General features: G+C 38.3%; 2 protein-coding genes across 4 annotated transcripts; both read left to right on the plus strand.

Moving 5' to 3' along the window:
• Window positions 1-960: 960 nt before the first annotated feature.
• LOC149822159 (NEDD8-conjugating enzyme Ubc12) lies at window positions 961-6,201 on the plus strand. 3 transcript variants are annotated; one of them, XM_089980159.1, is made up of 7 exons: window positions 966-1,098; window positions 1,341-1,432; window positions 2,601-2,711; window positions 3,243-3,351; window positions 3,764-3,842; window positions 3,943-4,059; window positions 5,808-6,201. In XM_089980159.1, exons 3-7 carry the CDS (start codon window positions 2,606-2,608, stop codon window positions 5,943-5,945), a joined length of 549 nt encoding a protein of 182 aa, XP_089836285.1. In that variant the 5' UTR covers window positions 966-1,098; window positions 1,341-1,432; window positions 2,601-2,605; the 3' UTR covers window positions 5,946-6,201. The 3 variants fall into 3 exon arrangements, with proteins under 3 accessions (XP_089836284.1, XP_089836286.1, XP_089836285.1); XM_089980158.1 differs by lacking the exon at window positions 1,341-1,432 and having other exon boundaries at window positions 961-1,098; XM_089980160.1 differs by lacking the exons at window positions 1,341-1,432; window positions 5,808-6,201 and adding an exon at window positions 5,460-5,669 and having other exon boundaries at window positions 961-1,098.
• Window positions 6,202-8,404: 2,203 nt separating this feature from the next.
• LOC149822160 (conserved oligomeric Golgi complex subunit 6-like) lies at window positions 8,405-16,527 on the plus strand. The gene is made up of 11 exons (XM_089980039.1): window positions 8,405-8,755; window positions 8,901-8,953; window positions 10,035-10,182; window positions 10,265-10,372; window positions 11,495-11,562; window positions 12,121-12,244; window positions 12,411-12,557; window positions 12,638-12,901; window positions 12,972-13,256; window positions 14,870-15,025; window positions 15,817-16,527. The coding sequence occupies exons 1-11, from the start codon at window positions 8,540-8,542 to the stop codon at window positions 16,333-16,335; spliced, it is 2,088 nt and encodes a 695-aa protein (XP_089836165.1). The 5' UTR covers window positions 8,405-8,539; the 3' UTR covers window positions 16,336-16,527.
• Window positions 16,528-17,768: the final 1,241 nt, after the last annotated feature.

A 17,768-nucleotide genomic window follows, 5' to 3' on the forward strand; every position in this document is an offset into this window, starting at 1 on the left:
GGACTATCCAAATAAAAATAACTCAATTATCAAAACCAAGGTATTTAATCACATCCTAATTGTTTCGTAAGTTAAATCAAACTCTATTAGCATGATTGATACGAATCTTTTCCTTCTTTTTTTTTGTTTCTTTGTAGTTTTGTACTTTATGTGGCTCTTGGGTGCAAAGGTGTAGCTCTGACCCGGGCCCAACAGGAATCTGGCTCACCTTTTGGATACGGGTAGTTCCCACTGGATTCAATTTTACCTTATCTTGTTGGGATCCTTACTTGGATTTGAACTTATTACTAAAAATTCAGAATAATATTCGGATCAGCCACGTTTCAGACCTAGAGACCCCTAATCCCAAGGCCAATAACCGCGGTCCAATTATCTGATTGTATCCGACCCGAAATAAGGTCCGGAATTGGTAAGGTTTTCTCTGGTTCAGATCTATCAAGATCCTTATAGGGCAAGTTTGGAAGAGAGAAAAATTCTCATAGGAAAAAAAAGTTTGGCCTACGAGAGTTTTTTATGTGAGAAGGTCTCCAAAAAAATGTTTTTCATTTGTTTGTGTAACGTGAGAAAAAAAGAATGTAAAATTATGAAAAATTGAGATAGAGGAGGAGGATGAGATGGTGAGATGAAAGGTGGAAAGTGTAAAAATAAAATTTTTCTTCATCGAAAACATTCCTCCACACCACCTCCATGGAGAAATATTTTATATAAAAAATATACTTTTTAGAAAAACTCTCTTAAAAAAATTCATCAGGGTTTTTCATTTTTCCTACATCTTTATCTCTTCCAAACGTGCCCATAAGAAAACCCTGATTCATTCGCAGATTTGCCGGATCATGCAGTCCGGTTTTGGATTTACGGCCCGAACCGTTGTAGCCGTATTTGCTTCGGGTCCGGATCCGAGGAGAGCCGCTATTTTGGTCGTCCTGTCAACACCGGCACTATATAAACCCATGGTTCCCATGGCGTGGATGAAAAAGAGCGAGAGAGAGAGAAACATAAACTTGTAAAGGAAGCAGCCCCCACGGCGGAAGAGGAGAAGAGAAAACCCTTTAACCGTAGAGAGAGAGATCCGGCCGATCGATCGTCGTGAATCCGATCGTAAATTCTCTTCTCCTCCTCCTCTTTTTTCTTCCTTCTCGGCATCGAATTTCCTTTTCTTCTCGTCCTTTTTTGTTGCATATTTTCCGAATTTTCACCTTTTTCATCATCATCATCTTCTTCTTCTCCTCTCTTTACGTTTCTTACTTTTATTCGTTTTTGTCCCTATCAAAAGGCGATTTTCTTTTCAATTTGTTTGATTCCACCTTTTTTCTGGGTTTTTTTTGCCGTAATTGGCGCAGAAAAAGAAGAAACTTTTGTTTGAGTGAAGAGGATAGTATTTGCCTCGGAGGAGGAGAATAAGAAGGGGTCACTGCTTTTTCGGTTGACGGAGGTAAGGGCGTCTTGATTTCTAGAAATTGGGAGCCCTTGGTTTCCCGTTTCAGGGTTTTGGCTCTAAAAAGTCGGATTTGTGTGGATGGCTTGGATTTTGTTGGTCATAGGGAAAGCTTTTTTCTGATTTTCTTTGGTTAGAGGGGTTTCCTTATTCACTTATGGATATTTTGAGATTTTGGAATTTGAAAGAACTGTGCAGATGATTTGATATAGTGGAGTTTGAAAGATCTCGATATGATGATCGGGGTGCATCATGTGCTGTTTGTTTAGAATTGATGGAGGATCGAGGGATTTTTTTTTTGAGGGAAAGGATCAAGGATTTTCATTCATGACTTCTATATCTAGCATGTTGGTTATTCTTGTCTTTTAATTTTGTGATTGTATTGTTTGGTGATATTCACTTTCTATCTTTCTTTTTTTTTTGGGTGGGGGCGGGGTGGGAGGGAGGGGCGCGCGGGGCCGGTGTTTGATTCACTAATTTGTTGGAACCGTGGACGCCATTTAAGGAAATTTCCTTAATATTTCTTTTTTTTATAGAATACAGATATGACAAAGATACCAGGGTTTGAGGTCTGTATGCCCTTCTTCACTTCTAGTCCTTGTCACTATTCAAAGCATAATTCTTCTCATCCTCGTATATTTTTTATGTAACCCTTTTAGTCATGGTTGGAAGATTGAGAACTTCATTTTGGATGCCAATCGTGACTCAGTTGTCTCAACCGGGATGATCTGGGCAACTTGTCGGAGTTCTTTTTAATGATATATTATGGAAATTTAGCTAGTAAAGGAAGGAATGTTGCATATCCTGAGCTTGGCTAGCGAGAAATAAGGAAGGAATGTTTTTATCCCATGATTGTAAAACAGACATACTTGTTGACCATCATTTTAATCAATTAGTATTTCTATAAGCTAGCAGCATATTTGCTGCATTTTTCAATCAAATTAAACAATCATTGGTATTGTCTTTGCTAGAGCATTTGTAATATTAGCTTGAGTTAGTTGTATGATTGCCCTTTATTCTCTGCTCTTTGTATTTTAAACTTTATGATAACTAAGCATCACCTTGTTGTTGATGAGTTTGTGGGATTTGGACACTAGCTTAATGTTTGCACTAGGAGCTTGCTAATTTCAGTTTACTCTTTCGTTTTTGGGAACTGAATATGTAGGTACAATGATTAAGCTTTTTAAAGTAAAGGAGAAGCAAAGAGAAGCTGCTGAGAATGCTAACGGCAGGCCGATTAAGAAGCAAACTGCTGGGGAGTTGCGACTTCATAAAGGTTTTTGTTTTCAGAATTGATATGTGCCCCAAATGTTGGATATCTATTTTGCTTTAACATCATAATTTTCCTTTATGTTGCTGGAAGCCAAAATGTGCATAAAGCATGCTGGAATCTAATTTCAAGAATTCATTGTTATTTTCACATATTTTTATTGAGGAAAAGTGGAAAGCTATTATGCACTTCATGAGGTTATTAATGTATGTTCTGGTGCTGACATGTTTAAGATTATATTGTTCTATAATTGCTATAGAACTCAAATTGCGGTGGGGGAAGAGGGGATGGGTAACTGACTGGTGTCACATTTCTGTGTCGTTTATCATAGCATCTATAGCTTTTAAAATCGACTCATTGATTTCCTATGAGCTACAGCTGAGTCTTGTAATTGACATTTTAATCAAGATGAACGTTGCAATTTGGCAAATATATTGAATCATTGATAGATATATTCCTGCTTAATGTTTCACATGTTTCTGTTTGAAATTCTCTCTTTGGAAGATCTCTAATTATGCTTGAGCATGAAATTTGCAGACATAAGTGAGCTCAACCTGCCCAAAACAACTAGCATATCATTTCCAAATGGAAAGGATGACCTAATGAACTTTGAGATCAGCATTAGGCCTGATGAAGGATATTATCTGTAAGATGCACTCACTTTCATCAATTTGTATGATAATATTAATGCATTTCCTAGTAGACATGATTTTAAGGTTCCTTTTCTGCTTTCATTTCTGAGAAAATATGATTTGTATTATATGTTGTCATCCTTTTACGTGCCAGCATGAGACTCCATTTCTACCTCATTAATATAAGATGGTTGGTTGGTTGGTTTTGAAACGTCCTTGCAACTTTCTGTCTATCTCTATACAAATTGTCTGATATTAAACAGTTGTGATCCTGTGTGCATTTCTTCCATAACTTTTATAAATGAGCCATATCTCTTCGATCGTGCTGAACTGGTCAAGCCCTCTGCCTGATATTTTGTGTCACTGAAATTCTCTTAGCTTAATATATGCTTGAAATTAAGTTCATGTGTTATTGTTTTGTGCCAGAGGTGGTACATTTCTGTTTACTTTCCAGGTTTCTCCTATATATCCACATGAAGCACCAAAAGTCAAGTGTAAAACTAAGGTGTGTTTCCTGGAAAATAAGTAAAAAGCTTCTTTCATTATGATTTTTTGTTCGAATGTGTTATTAATATTCAATAACACCGTCATCCAAATATTTACAGGTTTATCATCCAAATATTGACTTAGAGGGAAATGTATGCCTTAACATACTACGTGAAGATTGGAAACCAGTTCTTAATATAAATACTATCATTTATGGTCTGAATCATCTTTTCACGGTAATTCTGCTCCCTCTAATCTTTTGACATGTTTTGAGAATTTATTTTGGTTTTGCTCGTAGTTACCTTCTGGTTATGATTCTGATGTTGACTTGCTTACTTCCTGCCTCTTGTAATTATATCTAGTGCTATTTTCATTTTGATGTAATTTCTATATTTGGAGCTTAAGTGGATGGGTCTGATTGCGCATATTTAGACTGACTTGTGTTTATATGTATCTCTGGATGCAAATGGCTGCATGACCATGTCTTCTCTGTGTGTGTGTTTCCCTATCTTCTGATAATGATGAACCTTGCCAAAGAGATTATGGGTAGTGAAGTCTTTGGTTACCGAACTCTGGATCAAATCACTGGATGCAAATGGCTGCATGACCATGTCTTCTGTGTGTGTGTGTTTCCCTATCTTCTGATAATGATGAACCTTGCCAAAGAGATTATGGGTAGTGAAGTCTTTGGTTACCGAACTCTGTGGGCTTTGAACCTGCAGCATTTCCATCAACTGAACAATGTCTGCCCTCATCACCTGACTTAGAGAGGGTACGGCATCCTTCTCGTTGACTTCTAGGTCACGGTTTGTTCACTTGAGCAACTTAATCCATTTTATGGTCTAGACTATAATTACTCTGTATATATAACTTGACCAAAACTGAGTTTCTAGTATTTTGACTGTGCTAACTCCTAGGGGTTTCTTATTTCATATTCTCATACTCAAGCATCTCCTTCACCACTCCAGGTGCTTCTGTATGCTTGGTTACTTAGTGAAGCTCAAAATGATTTAATAAGCCGTTTTCCTATTTTCCATCAACCTGTTGTCTTTCTTCATCACTTTTGGATTCATGTTTACTGTTGTACTGTTGCCTCTCAAGGGCTGAGATGGTGGTGTGGGATTGTTGTTCTTTGACTTTGGTAGGTGAGACCAAATCTGAGAAGGAAAAATAAGGTCTGGTACTTGATCAGAGGTTCTGAGACAGTCATTCTAGTCTTTATCCATGTGTAATATTTAACTCAAAGTCATGTATATTTGTGAGCCATAATCATGTTCAAACAACCAACTTTTACTTTTTTCTGATCATCACACAATTTCTTTTGATACCAATATCTAATACAAAACATGCACATATCAATGCTTAGAATTGGATTATTCATCAGGTTTATATTAGAGATGTATTAGAACTTTGGTTGTGAGTTGGTTCATTTGAACCTTTGTTGATAAGTTGGTCTTTTGTCGGTTGTGGTTGTAGTAAAAAAAGCAATCTTTTGTGATAGAGTTTATTGTGCTCAGGAAGTTTGATTGACGGCATGGTCTATAGTGAAAACCTGTACTTGATACCTATAAACTTTTTTTTGTTGTTGTCTATATTGCGCTGACCATTGATCAATATCATCATCATCTTTCATCAGGCCTTGCCTACATTGGGTCAACACCTGATGGAACCGTTATTACCTTTGTCACTGATCTGCATTTTGTTCTGAGAAGAACTACCACTGCACCAAGAAACCTCGATGTTCTGTTATGGTTTAGAGGCATTATTAAATGATGCTGGTTTGTTAGAAATCAGTTTGATAATTGTTTTTCTGCTTCTAAGGCAACCGATGCTCCTCTTCTACTTTTTCAAGTGAAGGTTGTGGTTTTATATGTTCTACGGTGTGTTGGTTGATTGTCTAGACAACATTTTGTTACCTTGTTCTTGTTGCTCTTCTTATTCTCAAAGTATCCGAACCATCCTGCCCTTTGTTGTGTGCATGCAGCAACCTAATCACGAAGATCCCCTGAATCATGATGCTGCCGTTGTTCTTAGAGACAATCCTAGGTTATTTGAGACAAATGTGAGGAGGGCCATGGCTGGAGGTTATGTTGGTCAGTCCTTTTTCCCAAGATGCATATAGAGAGCTCGTTGGCGCTCTTGCCGCATCATCGCCTTTGCTTTCCGTCCAGCTTGTGGGGTGCTTTTGCTTCCAGCAAGGGAGCCGCTGGGACTGGTGCCTTAATACGTAAGAAGCCCATGCTGAGTTTGTTGGTCACTTGTGCCTTTTGGACTGATTTGTGACATATCATGTGGACTGCGTTTATCTATTGCTTGATGTAAAACTGGGATGATGTTAATGGTTTATTCATCAATGCAGCTTCTGATTTCTTCTTTAATTTCAGCTGTTTGCCATTGTCATGTATCCTGCTTCTAAAGTGCTTTCAAGCTGAGCAACGTTTTATTTGCTGTATAGCAGAATATATCAGGAGTAGGACAGTCCCACAAAGAAATGTGTGAGGAATAGACAATGTAAATGAGCCGGGCTCAAAGCCTGGCGCCTTGGCCAATTGCAGGCCGGGATGTGTATCCATTTACATCAGAGGCTTAGTACAACACTACAACATGCTAAACGATCCATACGCCCCGTGTATGGTGGCATGGTGCTGGTGTCGCTAAGTCTGTGATGCTGACTGGAATCAAAATATTGGCAGTTTGACCCCCTCTCTGATCTTTGCTTCAGATCTTAAAACTAAATGTTGGCAGTTTGATCCTCTCTGATCTTGCTTTATATCTACTCAAAGGGCGTGTTTGCATGCTGGGGGAAAGAGGAGGCTTCCTCAGAAATGCATGGAGAAAGCCTGTTGGCTTCCTTCCGCGGAACACACGACTCGTAATCAGAATGTCTGGATCTTCTATAGAGAAAATGGAATTCCTAATGTGAATGAAGGAAGCCTGTTGGCTGTGACAGGGAGTAGACTCATTTAGCAATACAAAAACTGATCTAAATGCAATTGGAACTTTGAACTATGACTCTGTGGCAGCGAGTACACTGGATCGGATACGGGTCTGATCATGCCAGATCTAAATGCCAATCTGCAATACAAACAGTAGACTGAATCTGAGTTTGGATTTAAATCATATTCGTTGAGGTAGGGTTGAATCCAAATCCTAAATTTACCTGGTAATACTGGGTTTTGTAAGAAAATGCTTAAAAATATGTTCTTTACATGTGAAAAATGCTATCCGATCAGATTCTGACCTGAATCTGGATAAGATCTAACCTAAAGCACTGATCCAAATCCAATCCGAATAAAAAAATAATCTAAGAAAGCCAATCTAAATCTGATCCCAATGCACGTTTGGATCTTTTTTTAAGGATCCAAATATGGAAATAAAAATGGGACATGAGATTACATTCGATCCGTTTGCACCCCTAAACGCACGGAAGAGACCCTGCCGGCTTGATGCTTCGATCATGGTCATACCTTGGGCTGTTTGGTATGATTCAACTGAGATCTAGATTGGACCACTATTCATAGAGCGAATGTAGTAGTGTTAATGCCAAGCGTGACCCGAACCATGTCCAGCCATTTTCATTCTTAATGGATTCGTAATTGTATAAACAGTAAGATCCGATTGGGTTTAAAAATCCGTGTCCATGAAAACTCCAGAAATGTGAGGATGCAAAATCAGATCCTACAAGGTAAAATGCTAATAGGTTTCAGACTTGCAAAGGCTCTTACATCTACGTCTGAGTCCAGATCCAAATACTTGGTAGTAGAGTTGAAGCCAGATCCGAATTTTATGCCACACGATCAAGTTAAAAAGGTCTGAAACAAGAGTTTTCCATGAAAAAAGTTCACGCGGATCAGATTTGAGTCGGATCTTAACACAAGCGACAAAAAAATTGACCTAAATCTGAATCTAGAAATAGATTGGTGGTATAAGTTCAAACCAATCCAAATATACATTCAGATATGGGAGCAGGTGCAAACAAAAGTTAAGTGGCTATGGCGAGGGAATGGGGTTTTTTTGGGGTGGGTTTCACAAATCTGACCCAGCAGATGTATCTGGCATGATCGATTTGCTAGAAAACGATACTTGATTTGTATTTTTTCAGTAAAAAAATATGATATTTTAAGTCTCAAACATTTATAAAAAAAATTTAAATTATTGATTTTCAAACTTAATAAAAACTTAACCTCATGTTGGAACGAGACAATCCAAAAGTGGATTTCTATAAAATCAAGTATGTACTGTATGGTCAGATTTGAAAAAAACACGAAGAAACCCTCCCAAAAACTCTGCAGAATGACCGTAGGTCCGTAGGCACCAATCAATGTTAGGGATGCAAATGGGTCGGATCCAGGATAAAAGTTTTGCAATTTTTGGTTGTTTCGAATATGACCAGATTCAACTCTCCCATGTATTTAACTGTTACGGATCCGACCCATTTGCACCCCTAATCGATGTAGGCAGCTACGCCCAGCTCTTTATTTGTGCCAAATTCTAATCGGATATCCATCCAAATCCAATCCATTTTACCATATCTTCTCCGGGCTTCTCATTCCCTAGATAAATAGAAAAACCAGGAAAAAGAAAGAGAAAAGAAGTGCAAAAACCCGGAGATTCCCGCGGCACTGATATTCTCCTCTTTGCCCATCGGAGAGAAAGACGATCAATCGTTGAACAGAAGACGCGACTCAGAATCGTTGTAGAGAGAGAGGGCCGGCGATGGCGGTGGATCTGGCGCCGGGGTTGTCCCGGAAGCTGAAGAAGGTGCTGGAGTGCAGGACGGACTCGCCGGATATGGCGGCGTCGCTCGCCACCCTCGACTCCTTCTACACCACCAACGCCCCGCACGACCGCAGGCTCCTCCAATCCACCATCGAGAAGCGGTCCCTCTCCATCAACCAGGAGTTCCTCTTCGCCGCTGCCCCCGCACTGGAGGTACCCAAGAAAATACCCCCTCCCCGGAATTCGTTGCCGATTCCGTAGATCCGATCTTCTTGTGCCGTTCGTCGTCGCGTTCGGAAGAAACAATTGGTGGGAGTGTTTGAAATTCCTTTCTGATCTCGATTTTTTGTTGGTGCAGGCACTGGATCGTGTGGAGGAGAACGTCAATGGATTGGCGGAGTGTTGCGATAAGTATGATTTTTTTTGTGTTTTTAGGTCTTATTGAAGTGGAATTTCTGCTTTTTTCGTGGTTTCGTTTTGGTTTTAGACGTTCTGATTTTGAATTACGGCTAAATCAGTTGTTTTTTTATCATATTTTGTTCCATTGATGATTGAAAGATTGAGAAAAGTAGATTTTTGTTGAGTTTGAATGCTTCCCAAGTTCCATATTTATCGCAGCAAGCGATGCTTCTATGATTGATTGCATTGAAGTGCCCTTGTTCTCTCTCTCTCTCTCTAAATTGTTCGAGTTTTGGTTGCTTGGATGGATGATGCAGCTTTTAATCATCGTTGGGGTGTTGCTTTCCGGAATTTTACTTTGAATGCTCTCTAGATTGCCATATCTATGGAAGGATTTTTTGGGTAATTGTCGGTGATATAAGTATGCAAATCCGTGTTTGGATTGGATACACAGAATACACAGAAACCGTGCTTCCTCCGCTTGTGGAAAATGCTTCGGTATTCGAAATGTAGCAAGATTCATGAGATCTAGAACTAAGTCTCTCTCTCTCTCTCTCAATGCATTAGGTAGCATCCAAGATGGGTATAGTTACATCAATGTAGGATTATTTCTGGAGAGAGATTCCCGAAACCACCTTTAATCATGTCCAAGAAAATCGAACTCAAACTGGCCCTTTGTTTTTATCTGCAAAACTAAAACCAGTGTGCCAGTTTTGGAGTTTGGGACTTCTATTGTCCAGATAAGCATTCTTTTTCAGTATCAAGGAGACTATTACAGAGAAACCTGGCATCATACATCAGTTGGTGAAGTGGATTTTCTTTGGGTTGCTAGCATTTTGGATAGTGTCATCCAAATGTCATTTTGGACCCTTACGAGAGAATCTTGTAAAAGATACCTCGAGATCTCAACTGCCAGCCTTGGAATATATCATTGGAATCTTTGTTAGTGTGCAGAGTTATTCTGGTTGTGTTCATCATAGTTGAATTCTTTTGTATTAGCACATAGTTCATGTTTAAAGGCTCTAAACCATTAAGAATCATGGATTTCAAACGTCAGTTATGTAACATGATGGTGAATTTGCAAATTTGACAGGATTGCAAAAGCATTGAGCAACTGTAATGCAGCAACTGGAGATATTATTAACACTACTGAGAGACTTGAGCAGGAGCTTGAGAGTACTACTCAAAGGCAGGAGACTGTTTCTTGTTTTCTTCGTGATTATCAGCTTTCCAATGAAGAGGTTTGGGATTTATTTAGCTATAAATTTTCAAGACTTTGTTGTATATTTACAAGCATGGACTGACATTGATGACTGACCATAGATAATTGCTTTGAGGGAGGAAAACTTGAACGAGAATTTCTTCAAAGCACTTGCTCGTGTTCAGGAGATTCATACCAACTGCAAGATATTGCTTAGGACACATCATCAGGTACTGGTCGTCTTTGACAGGTGCACATGGAAATGAACTGTTAGTAATCTAATATACCTTAGATATTTTCTATGTTGTAAGACTATTTCTGGTGTTTTTAATGCATGTTAATTCTCCACTGGTTATTACGGTATGTTTAGTCATTCTGTGTCAGTAGATTTACAGAAAGTGAAATATGATTGGTTGATTATATAGTTAAGATTTGGCAAATGAACATTGTGGTTGGGGGTGTTATGTTTTTGGATCATTTTCTGGAAGTTGATATTTGGATGAAAGTTTTTGGTTATGGAAATGTGGGTGTGGTTTTTGAAGATTGGAGGAGGTTCCTTGCCTAGACAATTGGTATCTAGGCCAGAAGTTGTAAAAGTCAAAAACAGTTTGCAGATGTGGTATTATGCCTTGGAATTTGACTTCTGGATCTGTTTATTGCTATGTTTCATATTTTATAGTGATTTTTTTTAATAGATTAGCTTGATATGTTTTAAGTGGTGGGGATTTTACAGTTTCAGTTTGGTCTCTTAGAATTGAGTATTTTTTACCATGCTTGATTTGATGAGCTTACTGGAGCATTTTGCCTTAAATTTAAAGCAACTTCTGTTATCATCTTATTGCATAAGCCTATCTATTGTAGAATTACACAGAAGAATGAAGAATTTTAAAAGGAAGTCGGTTATGAGTCCATGACAGGAATATCCATGCCAACTTGGAAACTGTTAAAACAGTTGCTTAATGAAGTGATGTTCTGAAGGTTTTCACTTTTTCTGTTAGTTACAACTATTTCTGCTTGATACATGTGTTTAATGTTAAAAACACATTTTGAGTGTTGAAAACTTATTACTTTTGACATATTTGGTATATGTTATTTTCTAGCAACATGGTCCTTGCATTCTTTTAGTTACACAAATCCTTTTAGACCGTAATCTTTTACTTCAAAGAAGACTAATTCACATTTATCTTAGATCTTTGATGATATTTCTGATGGGAAAATGAATAGTAGATCATTTGATTTGATTAGAAAAACTTTTCTTTCTTTAGATTATTGAGCAATCACTTTAGTTGTTGTAATGCTTTCTTTCCTATTAACCAGAAAATGTATAGATACCAAAGGCCTCTGTGTTACAGCGTGCAGGTTTGGAGTTGATGGATATGATGGCTGTCTACCAGGAGGGTGCTTATGAACGTTTATGCAGGTAAAACTTTCTTCAGCATTCCAAAAATATGCTTATAAGTTGTGGCTTTGTCACCTTTTGAATTGTAGGAACAATGCCATTGCCTTCTGAATTTCTGTTACCTACGTAGATGGTCTTATCAAATGATTTCATTTGCCTTTTGAATTCTGTCTATTTTCTAATTTCCTTTTATCATAATCTTCTGCAGTTATATGTATATTTCTCATTGTTTTTGTGGGGGTGTGCCTTAAGGCTTACTGCCTTGCACCAATAAACTCCTCTTGCATTTTAGAACTGTGTTCCACATATAAGATATTGAATCATATAAATACAAACTATTTATGGATTACTACAAACTTCTATAGGTAAAAGAATGCACAGTTTAGATGGGCTGGTCTGCTTTCTTGAGTGTTTTTCAAATTTGTGATCATCCAATAACCAAGATACTTCAACTAAATACTTTTTCTCATTTACTCAGCACTCATTTTTTAGAATTCGGTTAATATCTGATTTATATAAGTCTTCTCTCTATCAAAACTAAAAATTATGTGTTGCCCTGCCAAAATCCATGGATTGCAGGTGGGTACAAGCTGAATGCAGGAGATTGGGTGATAGTGACAACACTGAAGTTAGCGATCTTTTGAAGAAAGCTGTTCATTGCTTGAAGGAGAGGCCTATTCTTTTCAAATATTGTGCAGAAGAGGTAAATTTTCTGTAGACCAAAAGTTCCTTAGGCGAACAAAATAATGCCTGTACAAGGGCTTTTACAAACACAACTTCATGAGGCAGACAAAATAATACCTGTACAGGGGCTTTTACAAACACAACTTCATGATAAAATGCCATGAGATGATTTCATATTCGTACAGGTGGCAAATACGAGGCATAATGCGCTATTTAGACGGTTTATAAGTGCTTTGACGCGTGGTGGACCTGGAGGACTGCCTAGACCTATTGAAGTGCATGCCCATGATCCTTTACGCTATGTAGGCGACATGTTGGGATGGCTACATCAGGTATGTGTGCTTTTATCTCATGCTGGAGTTCTGTTTGGTCATCTGGTTGCACTGATTGTTGTTTTTACGCTTGTGTTAAGGCTTTAGCTTCAGAACGGGAGCTTGTACTAGTTCTTTTTGATCCTGATGCAGCAGTTGACACTGGACCTACTGCTCGACGATTCTCCAAAGATAGTAGAAATACTCCAACAAAATCAGAAACTGATCTAACATTTGTTCTAGATCGAATATTTGAAGGGGTGTGCCGTCCTTTTAAAGTCAGAGTTGAGCAAGTTTTGCAATCACAACCTAGTCTCATACTTTCATATAAACTCAGCATCACTCTGGAATTCTACAGCTATACTGTAAGTTTGCTCCTCTCTATTTTGCATACCTTTATCTTCGTTTTTGTCTAAAAGGTTTCATCCTATACAGATTCAAGACTTGCTTGGGAAAGACACTGCCCTTTATAATACCTTGTTGGTTCTTAAAGATGCTGCTCAACAGACATTCTTTGACATCTTGAAAACTCGAGGAGACAAGATCCTAAAGTATCCTTCGCTGATAACAGCCGATCTATCCCCACCACCAGCTGTAAGTGAAGGTGTCCTAGTTCTGCTTGAAATAATTGACACATACAACAGCATGATGGTTGCTGCATCAGGAAAGAAAGCCGATTTTGAACCAGTGATATCTGCGTTATTGGATCCCATAGTCCAGGTAATGTAACACTTGTTTTTTAATCATTCGAGCCAAACTAATTCTTTATCTTCCTCTTTTGTATTGGGTATCTTGGACAGGTATGTTTAAAGAATATCTTGCTTAACCAATTAAATTGTATGGTAAATGAAAATGTAGTTAAAAATGCTAATTTGTCATCTTGTATTTATAGAATTCATATACGTGTTTTACATTGTTGCACCTGGCTGTATTTATCATGGTTTTGAATTTGACTTTTAGGCACCAGTTTGATGCACCTGCTTATCAAGTTAAACAGGGTAAGCTAGATACCGTAATATGCTCCATAATGCAGTATCCAAGTTTTTCCCTTTTTTCTGCAGCAAAATGCTCCATAAAAGTCAGATTTGCATGTTCTAGCATTATGGAGCTTAATGCAATATTCTGTATTGTTAAAGTTGTATAGACATATATATGTGTATATACACAGTTATATACGTATATATTTTGTATGTACATATATACACATGTGTATATATGTGTGTGTATTTATATTTACAGGTTTGTATATCTTAGGGGCATTTTGGTCATTTTACTCACATATAATAGGTAGTGCCCATTAGGGGCACTTTAGTCCTTTTATTTTTGTATCTATTTTTATGTTTTAACCTTTGGGACTAGCCCAATTAGCTGTTGGGCTAGTCCAACGGCTAGTTGGCTTGTGTAATGTAAAACCTCCATAAATATGGGGTCATTCCCATATTGTATTAAAGCTTTTCTTAAGCATTTTCCAGCAATATATTCATTTATTTTTATGTGTGTGTGCTTGCCCATAAGTGTCTTGTGTTCTTGTTTGTATTGGCCTGTAAGAGGCTTTATATTTTTTGTGCACATTCTTGTAATCTTGCAAGCCCATAAGTGGCATCTATTTGTGCACTTTTGTATTTCATTACATGTATCATATTTTCTTGACGTGTGCTAGCATCCAATCCAAACAATGCCGAATGCTCAAACTATACGTTGGTTCCAATTACAGAGAAGCTTTGCACAAATTCTAATATGATAAATGTGGTTCCTGAAAGATCAAGTAAAACAGTAAATAGTAAAAGAAAAAAGATATACTTCTCCCTCTGTAGTATAGCACCCAGCTTTCCTATTCAAGGAAAATTAAGAAGTATGTCATTAAAGTTCCTCTCACCAACATCCTCTACATAACCTGATTCTTCCTATCTCCATCTCAATAAGAAGTCAACTCAAGAAAGTCGGGCCATGCTTTTGACAAGTGATAAAACTTGAGAATCAATACTTCTGGACCAGCATCTGATCAAGTTTCCTAGTAGCTTATGTCACCAATATATGGGTTGTCTAAGTAGAAGCAAAAGTTGTCGCAACCAGAAAAGAAGGCTCTTATCATTCTTGCTGATTTTGTCATTATTATCTTGGAGAAGTTCCATATCCAAATATATTATTAGTATGTCCATATATATGGCATGACAAATTGGGAGTAGGTAGAGCTTTGGGTGGGATGTTGATGAGCCATGACTTGGCCCTGCATAGTTGTGAAGTAACTATTGTTTTTTCAATGTTGTTCAATGCATAGAAAAAGTCAGAGGAGTTACTGTGTCAATAGTTTGAAGTTGTTAAGTTCATTGCAGATGTGCGAGCAAGTTGCAGATGCCCAAAAATCAAAGGTTGCAGCCTTATCATTTAGGCGGAACAAATTGGGCTCAGATTCACATCATCTGAGTCGAGCTTCTTCTTCTTCAGTGGATGCACTTTTGAATAACACTAATTTGAGTTCTTCTCTGCAGGTCAGTTGGATCATGTACAAATATATTGATCTTTAGAAATCTATAAGTCATGGATACTTACTGAATATTCAGAAATTCTTTCTTCATTTTTCGTGTTTAAAGATGCCAGTGCATTTCTCTCTGTTCACTAAATTTGTCTTTCTCAATAGTTTGGTCATGCTGGACTTTTGATCAGCTTAAATCAACAGTTTTTTTTGTTCTTTTGGGGTTCTAGAACACCTTGCTTGAGATATTAATTGTGGAAAAATAAAGAAAACAAGATTTTGTGATGCCAATTGAGTGCTAAATTGATTCATGTATTTTTCAAGATTTGGAAATGCATCATATGTTTGGGGAATCTAGATCACCAGAGACAGTAGTTATGACCCTATATTTAAATTAATAAATATATCTTGATTCATAGCTTGAAAGGGAGAGCTGCAAACTAGAGTTGAACCATATTCTCATTGGTTCCTCTGCTCCCTGCACAGAATCAGGTCCTGGCTCATGTCAATATTTCTGCTTTTTTTTGGCTGTTCAAATTTCCTTGGTTCACTAGTCTTAATCCAAATAGAATTTTCTTGCTAGTCCTGCGTTGGTGGATAATTGTTTACTACATTGAATATAAATTTATTTGGTATAGTATCAATAAAATGGATGTGGTTTATCAGCTTTTCATCATCACTCTGTGCATTAAGTTTTCTGCTATCATGTGATTAGATGAAATTAGGTAAGGTTTTCACCATTTTGAACCATAAGGGAATGACCAAGTCGATACGGAAATTCATGATGATATTGCCTTTGACTTGCAGCACGCTGAAACTCCCTCCAATATTTTCCTCCTCAACTGTTTGTCAGCCATTCAACAACCGTTGCTGAGGCATGAAGTTGCTGAGAAATATGTGGGTCGCCTCGCATATATGCTTGAGAATCAGCTGAGCATTCTTGTGGACAATGAAGTGGATGCCATTCTCAGGGCATGCGGCCTTTCCGGCAAGATGTCTTATATTCGGCATTCAGTCAGTGGAGAACAAACTAATGATGTTGCCTCACCTCTAGCAGCGATAGAAGAAACATCACCCACTGTAATTTCAGAGTGTCTTAGAATTTTCTTTGCTATTATTGTTGGTAGTGAAGGCTCCCTTCCAGAATTCGAGCAGATGCAGGTTCCTCAACTGCGATCACAGGCTTGCCTTCGTGTGGCAAGGGCACTTGCAGAAGTTTATGATCTTATCTATGGTGCTATAGTTGATCCAAGGAATCAGTATCCTGAACCTAAGTCCTTATTGAGGCATCCACCGGACCAGGTGAGGACCATCCTAGGAATATGAGTAACCGTTGCCATTTCCATCACCCCTCAACCTAGCATCTCCTGTTGAAGTTCATATTGTAAAACTCTGCTTCCATTCATTTCATGTTGTATTTTTCATCTCAGTGCCTGATACCCCATCGAGTACAAGTCGGGTTTGAGCTCGAGTTCTTATGTTAACCACATCAATAAATTTGGTACAGTCAGTTTATGCTCATCTTCTAAGTGACATGTCTTATCTTCTCCGATTCTTTGGTTACATGACTTTTTATGCATGTGCCCGTGATCTGGCTTCAATTACTAAATCTATTCTAAGCACAAAGCGACCAATTGAGATCAGGTGCAATGTGATTGCACACTTCAAGTGTGCTACTGCACCTGATCACCCACCATCTACTGTTGGGGCCCACAGCGGACAGACTGTATTCCAAAGATGGTGGGTGATCAGGTGCAGCAGCACACTAAAAGTGTGCAACCACATTGCACCTGATCCTCCCTCCAAAGTGACTGCCTCTTGAGGTGAAATATGGGCCACCTGCCTATTGGATAAAGGGAGACCTCTCTGTCCATGAGCCTTTGACCACGTGGGCGACGTCTTAGGGTCTTTATTAGCTTTAGTTTGTTCCTATCAGTATAAATATTGCAGCTTCTTCCCCAAATTTTCTCCATCTTTCGGATTGACCTGAAAACTGGAAAACGATGAGCTACACTTGTTGGGAGTTGTGAGGATATGCGAACCAGAAATGTTCAAAACTCTGTATTCATTTAGAATGCACACTAAGCACAAGGTCGTTCATTGTAGATAAACAAGTGGAGCATGAACAAGGGTGTTTCCTATTGGGTCAGCTTGCATAAGCTCGTTTAAATAGCTTATATATTATTTATGTGTCATACATGTTAAAAAAAAGCATGATAACTCAATTGGTTGGATGGATATACTTGTAACTGCCAGGTAAGGGGTGCCATTTAGGTGGGGCTCATACGAGCTGAGGTGAGCCTCACACGAGCCAAGCCTGATCCATACCAAACCCGTATAGGGTTTGACCCGGACGCCAAGCCCTATAGGGTCAGGGTTTGGTGACAAAGGAGGTTTGATTAGAGTCTGGGTCGGAATCAAAGGGTCCAATTAATATATGGAGCTGGGTATGGTTTGTGGAATTTCATACCAGAACCAGGCCCAACTTGAGTTCCAATTAAGATCTGCTATTTTTCAATGTAAAAATGATAAAAGAATATTATTTTATCAGGTATGGTCGGAATATGGTTCATGTGATCTTTATAGGATCCGAGTATGATTTCTCTTATTGTGCATCCGATTGGACCCGAAACCAGACTTGCTACCAGCACCTTAAATCAGATCCAGGCTCGGATCCACCTGGGTCTTTACTAGATCCGATCCATTGATACCCCTAGTTCTCACTACCACATACAAAAGGGGTCCACAAGTATTTCACC

This window comes from Nuphar pumila, chromosome 11 (assembly GCF_984573655.1).
Source record: "Nuphar pumila chromosome 11, dmNupPumi1.hap1.1, whole genome shotgun sequence".
Taxonomy (NCBI): Eukaryota; Viridiplantae; Streptophyta; class Magnoliopsida; order Nymphaeales; family Nymphaeaceae; genus Nuphar; species Nuphar pumila.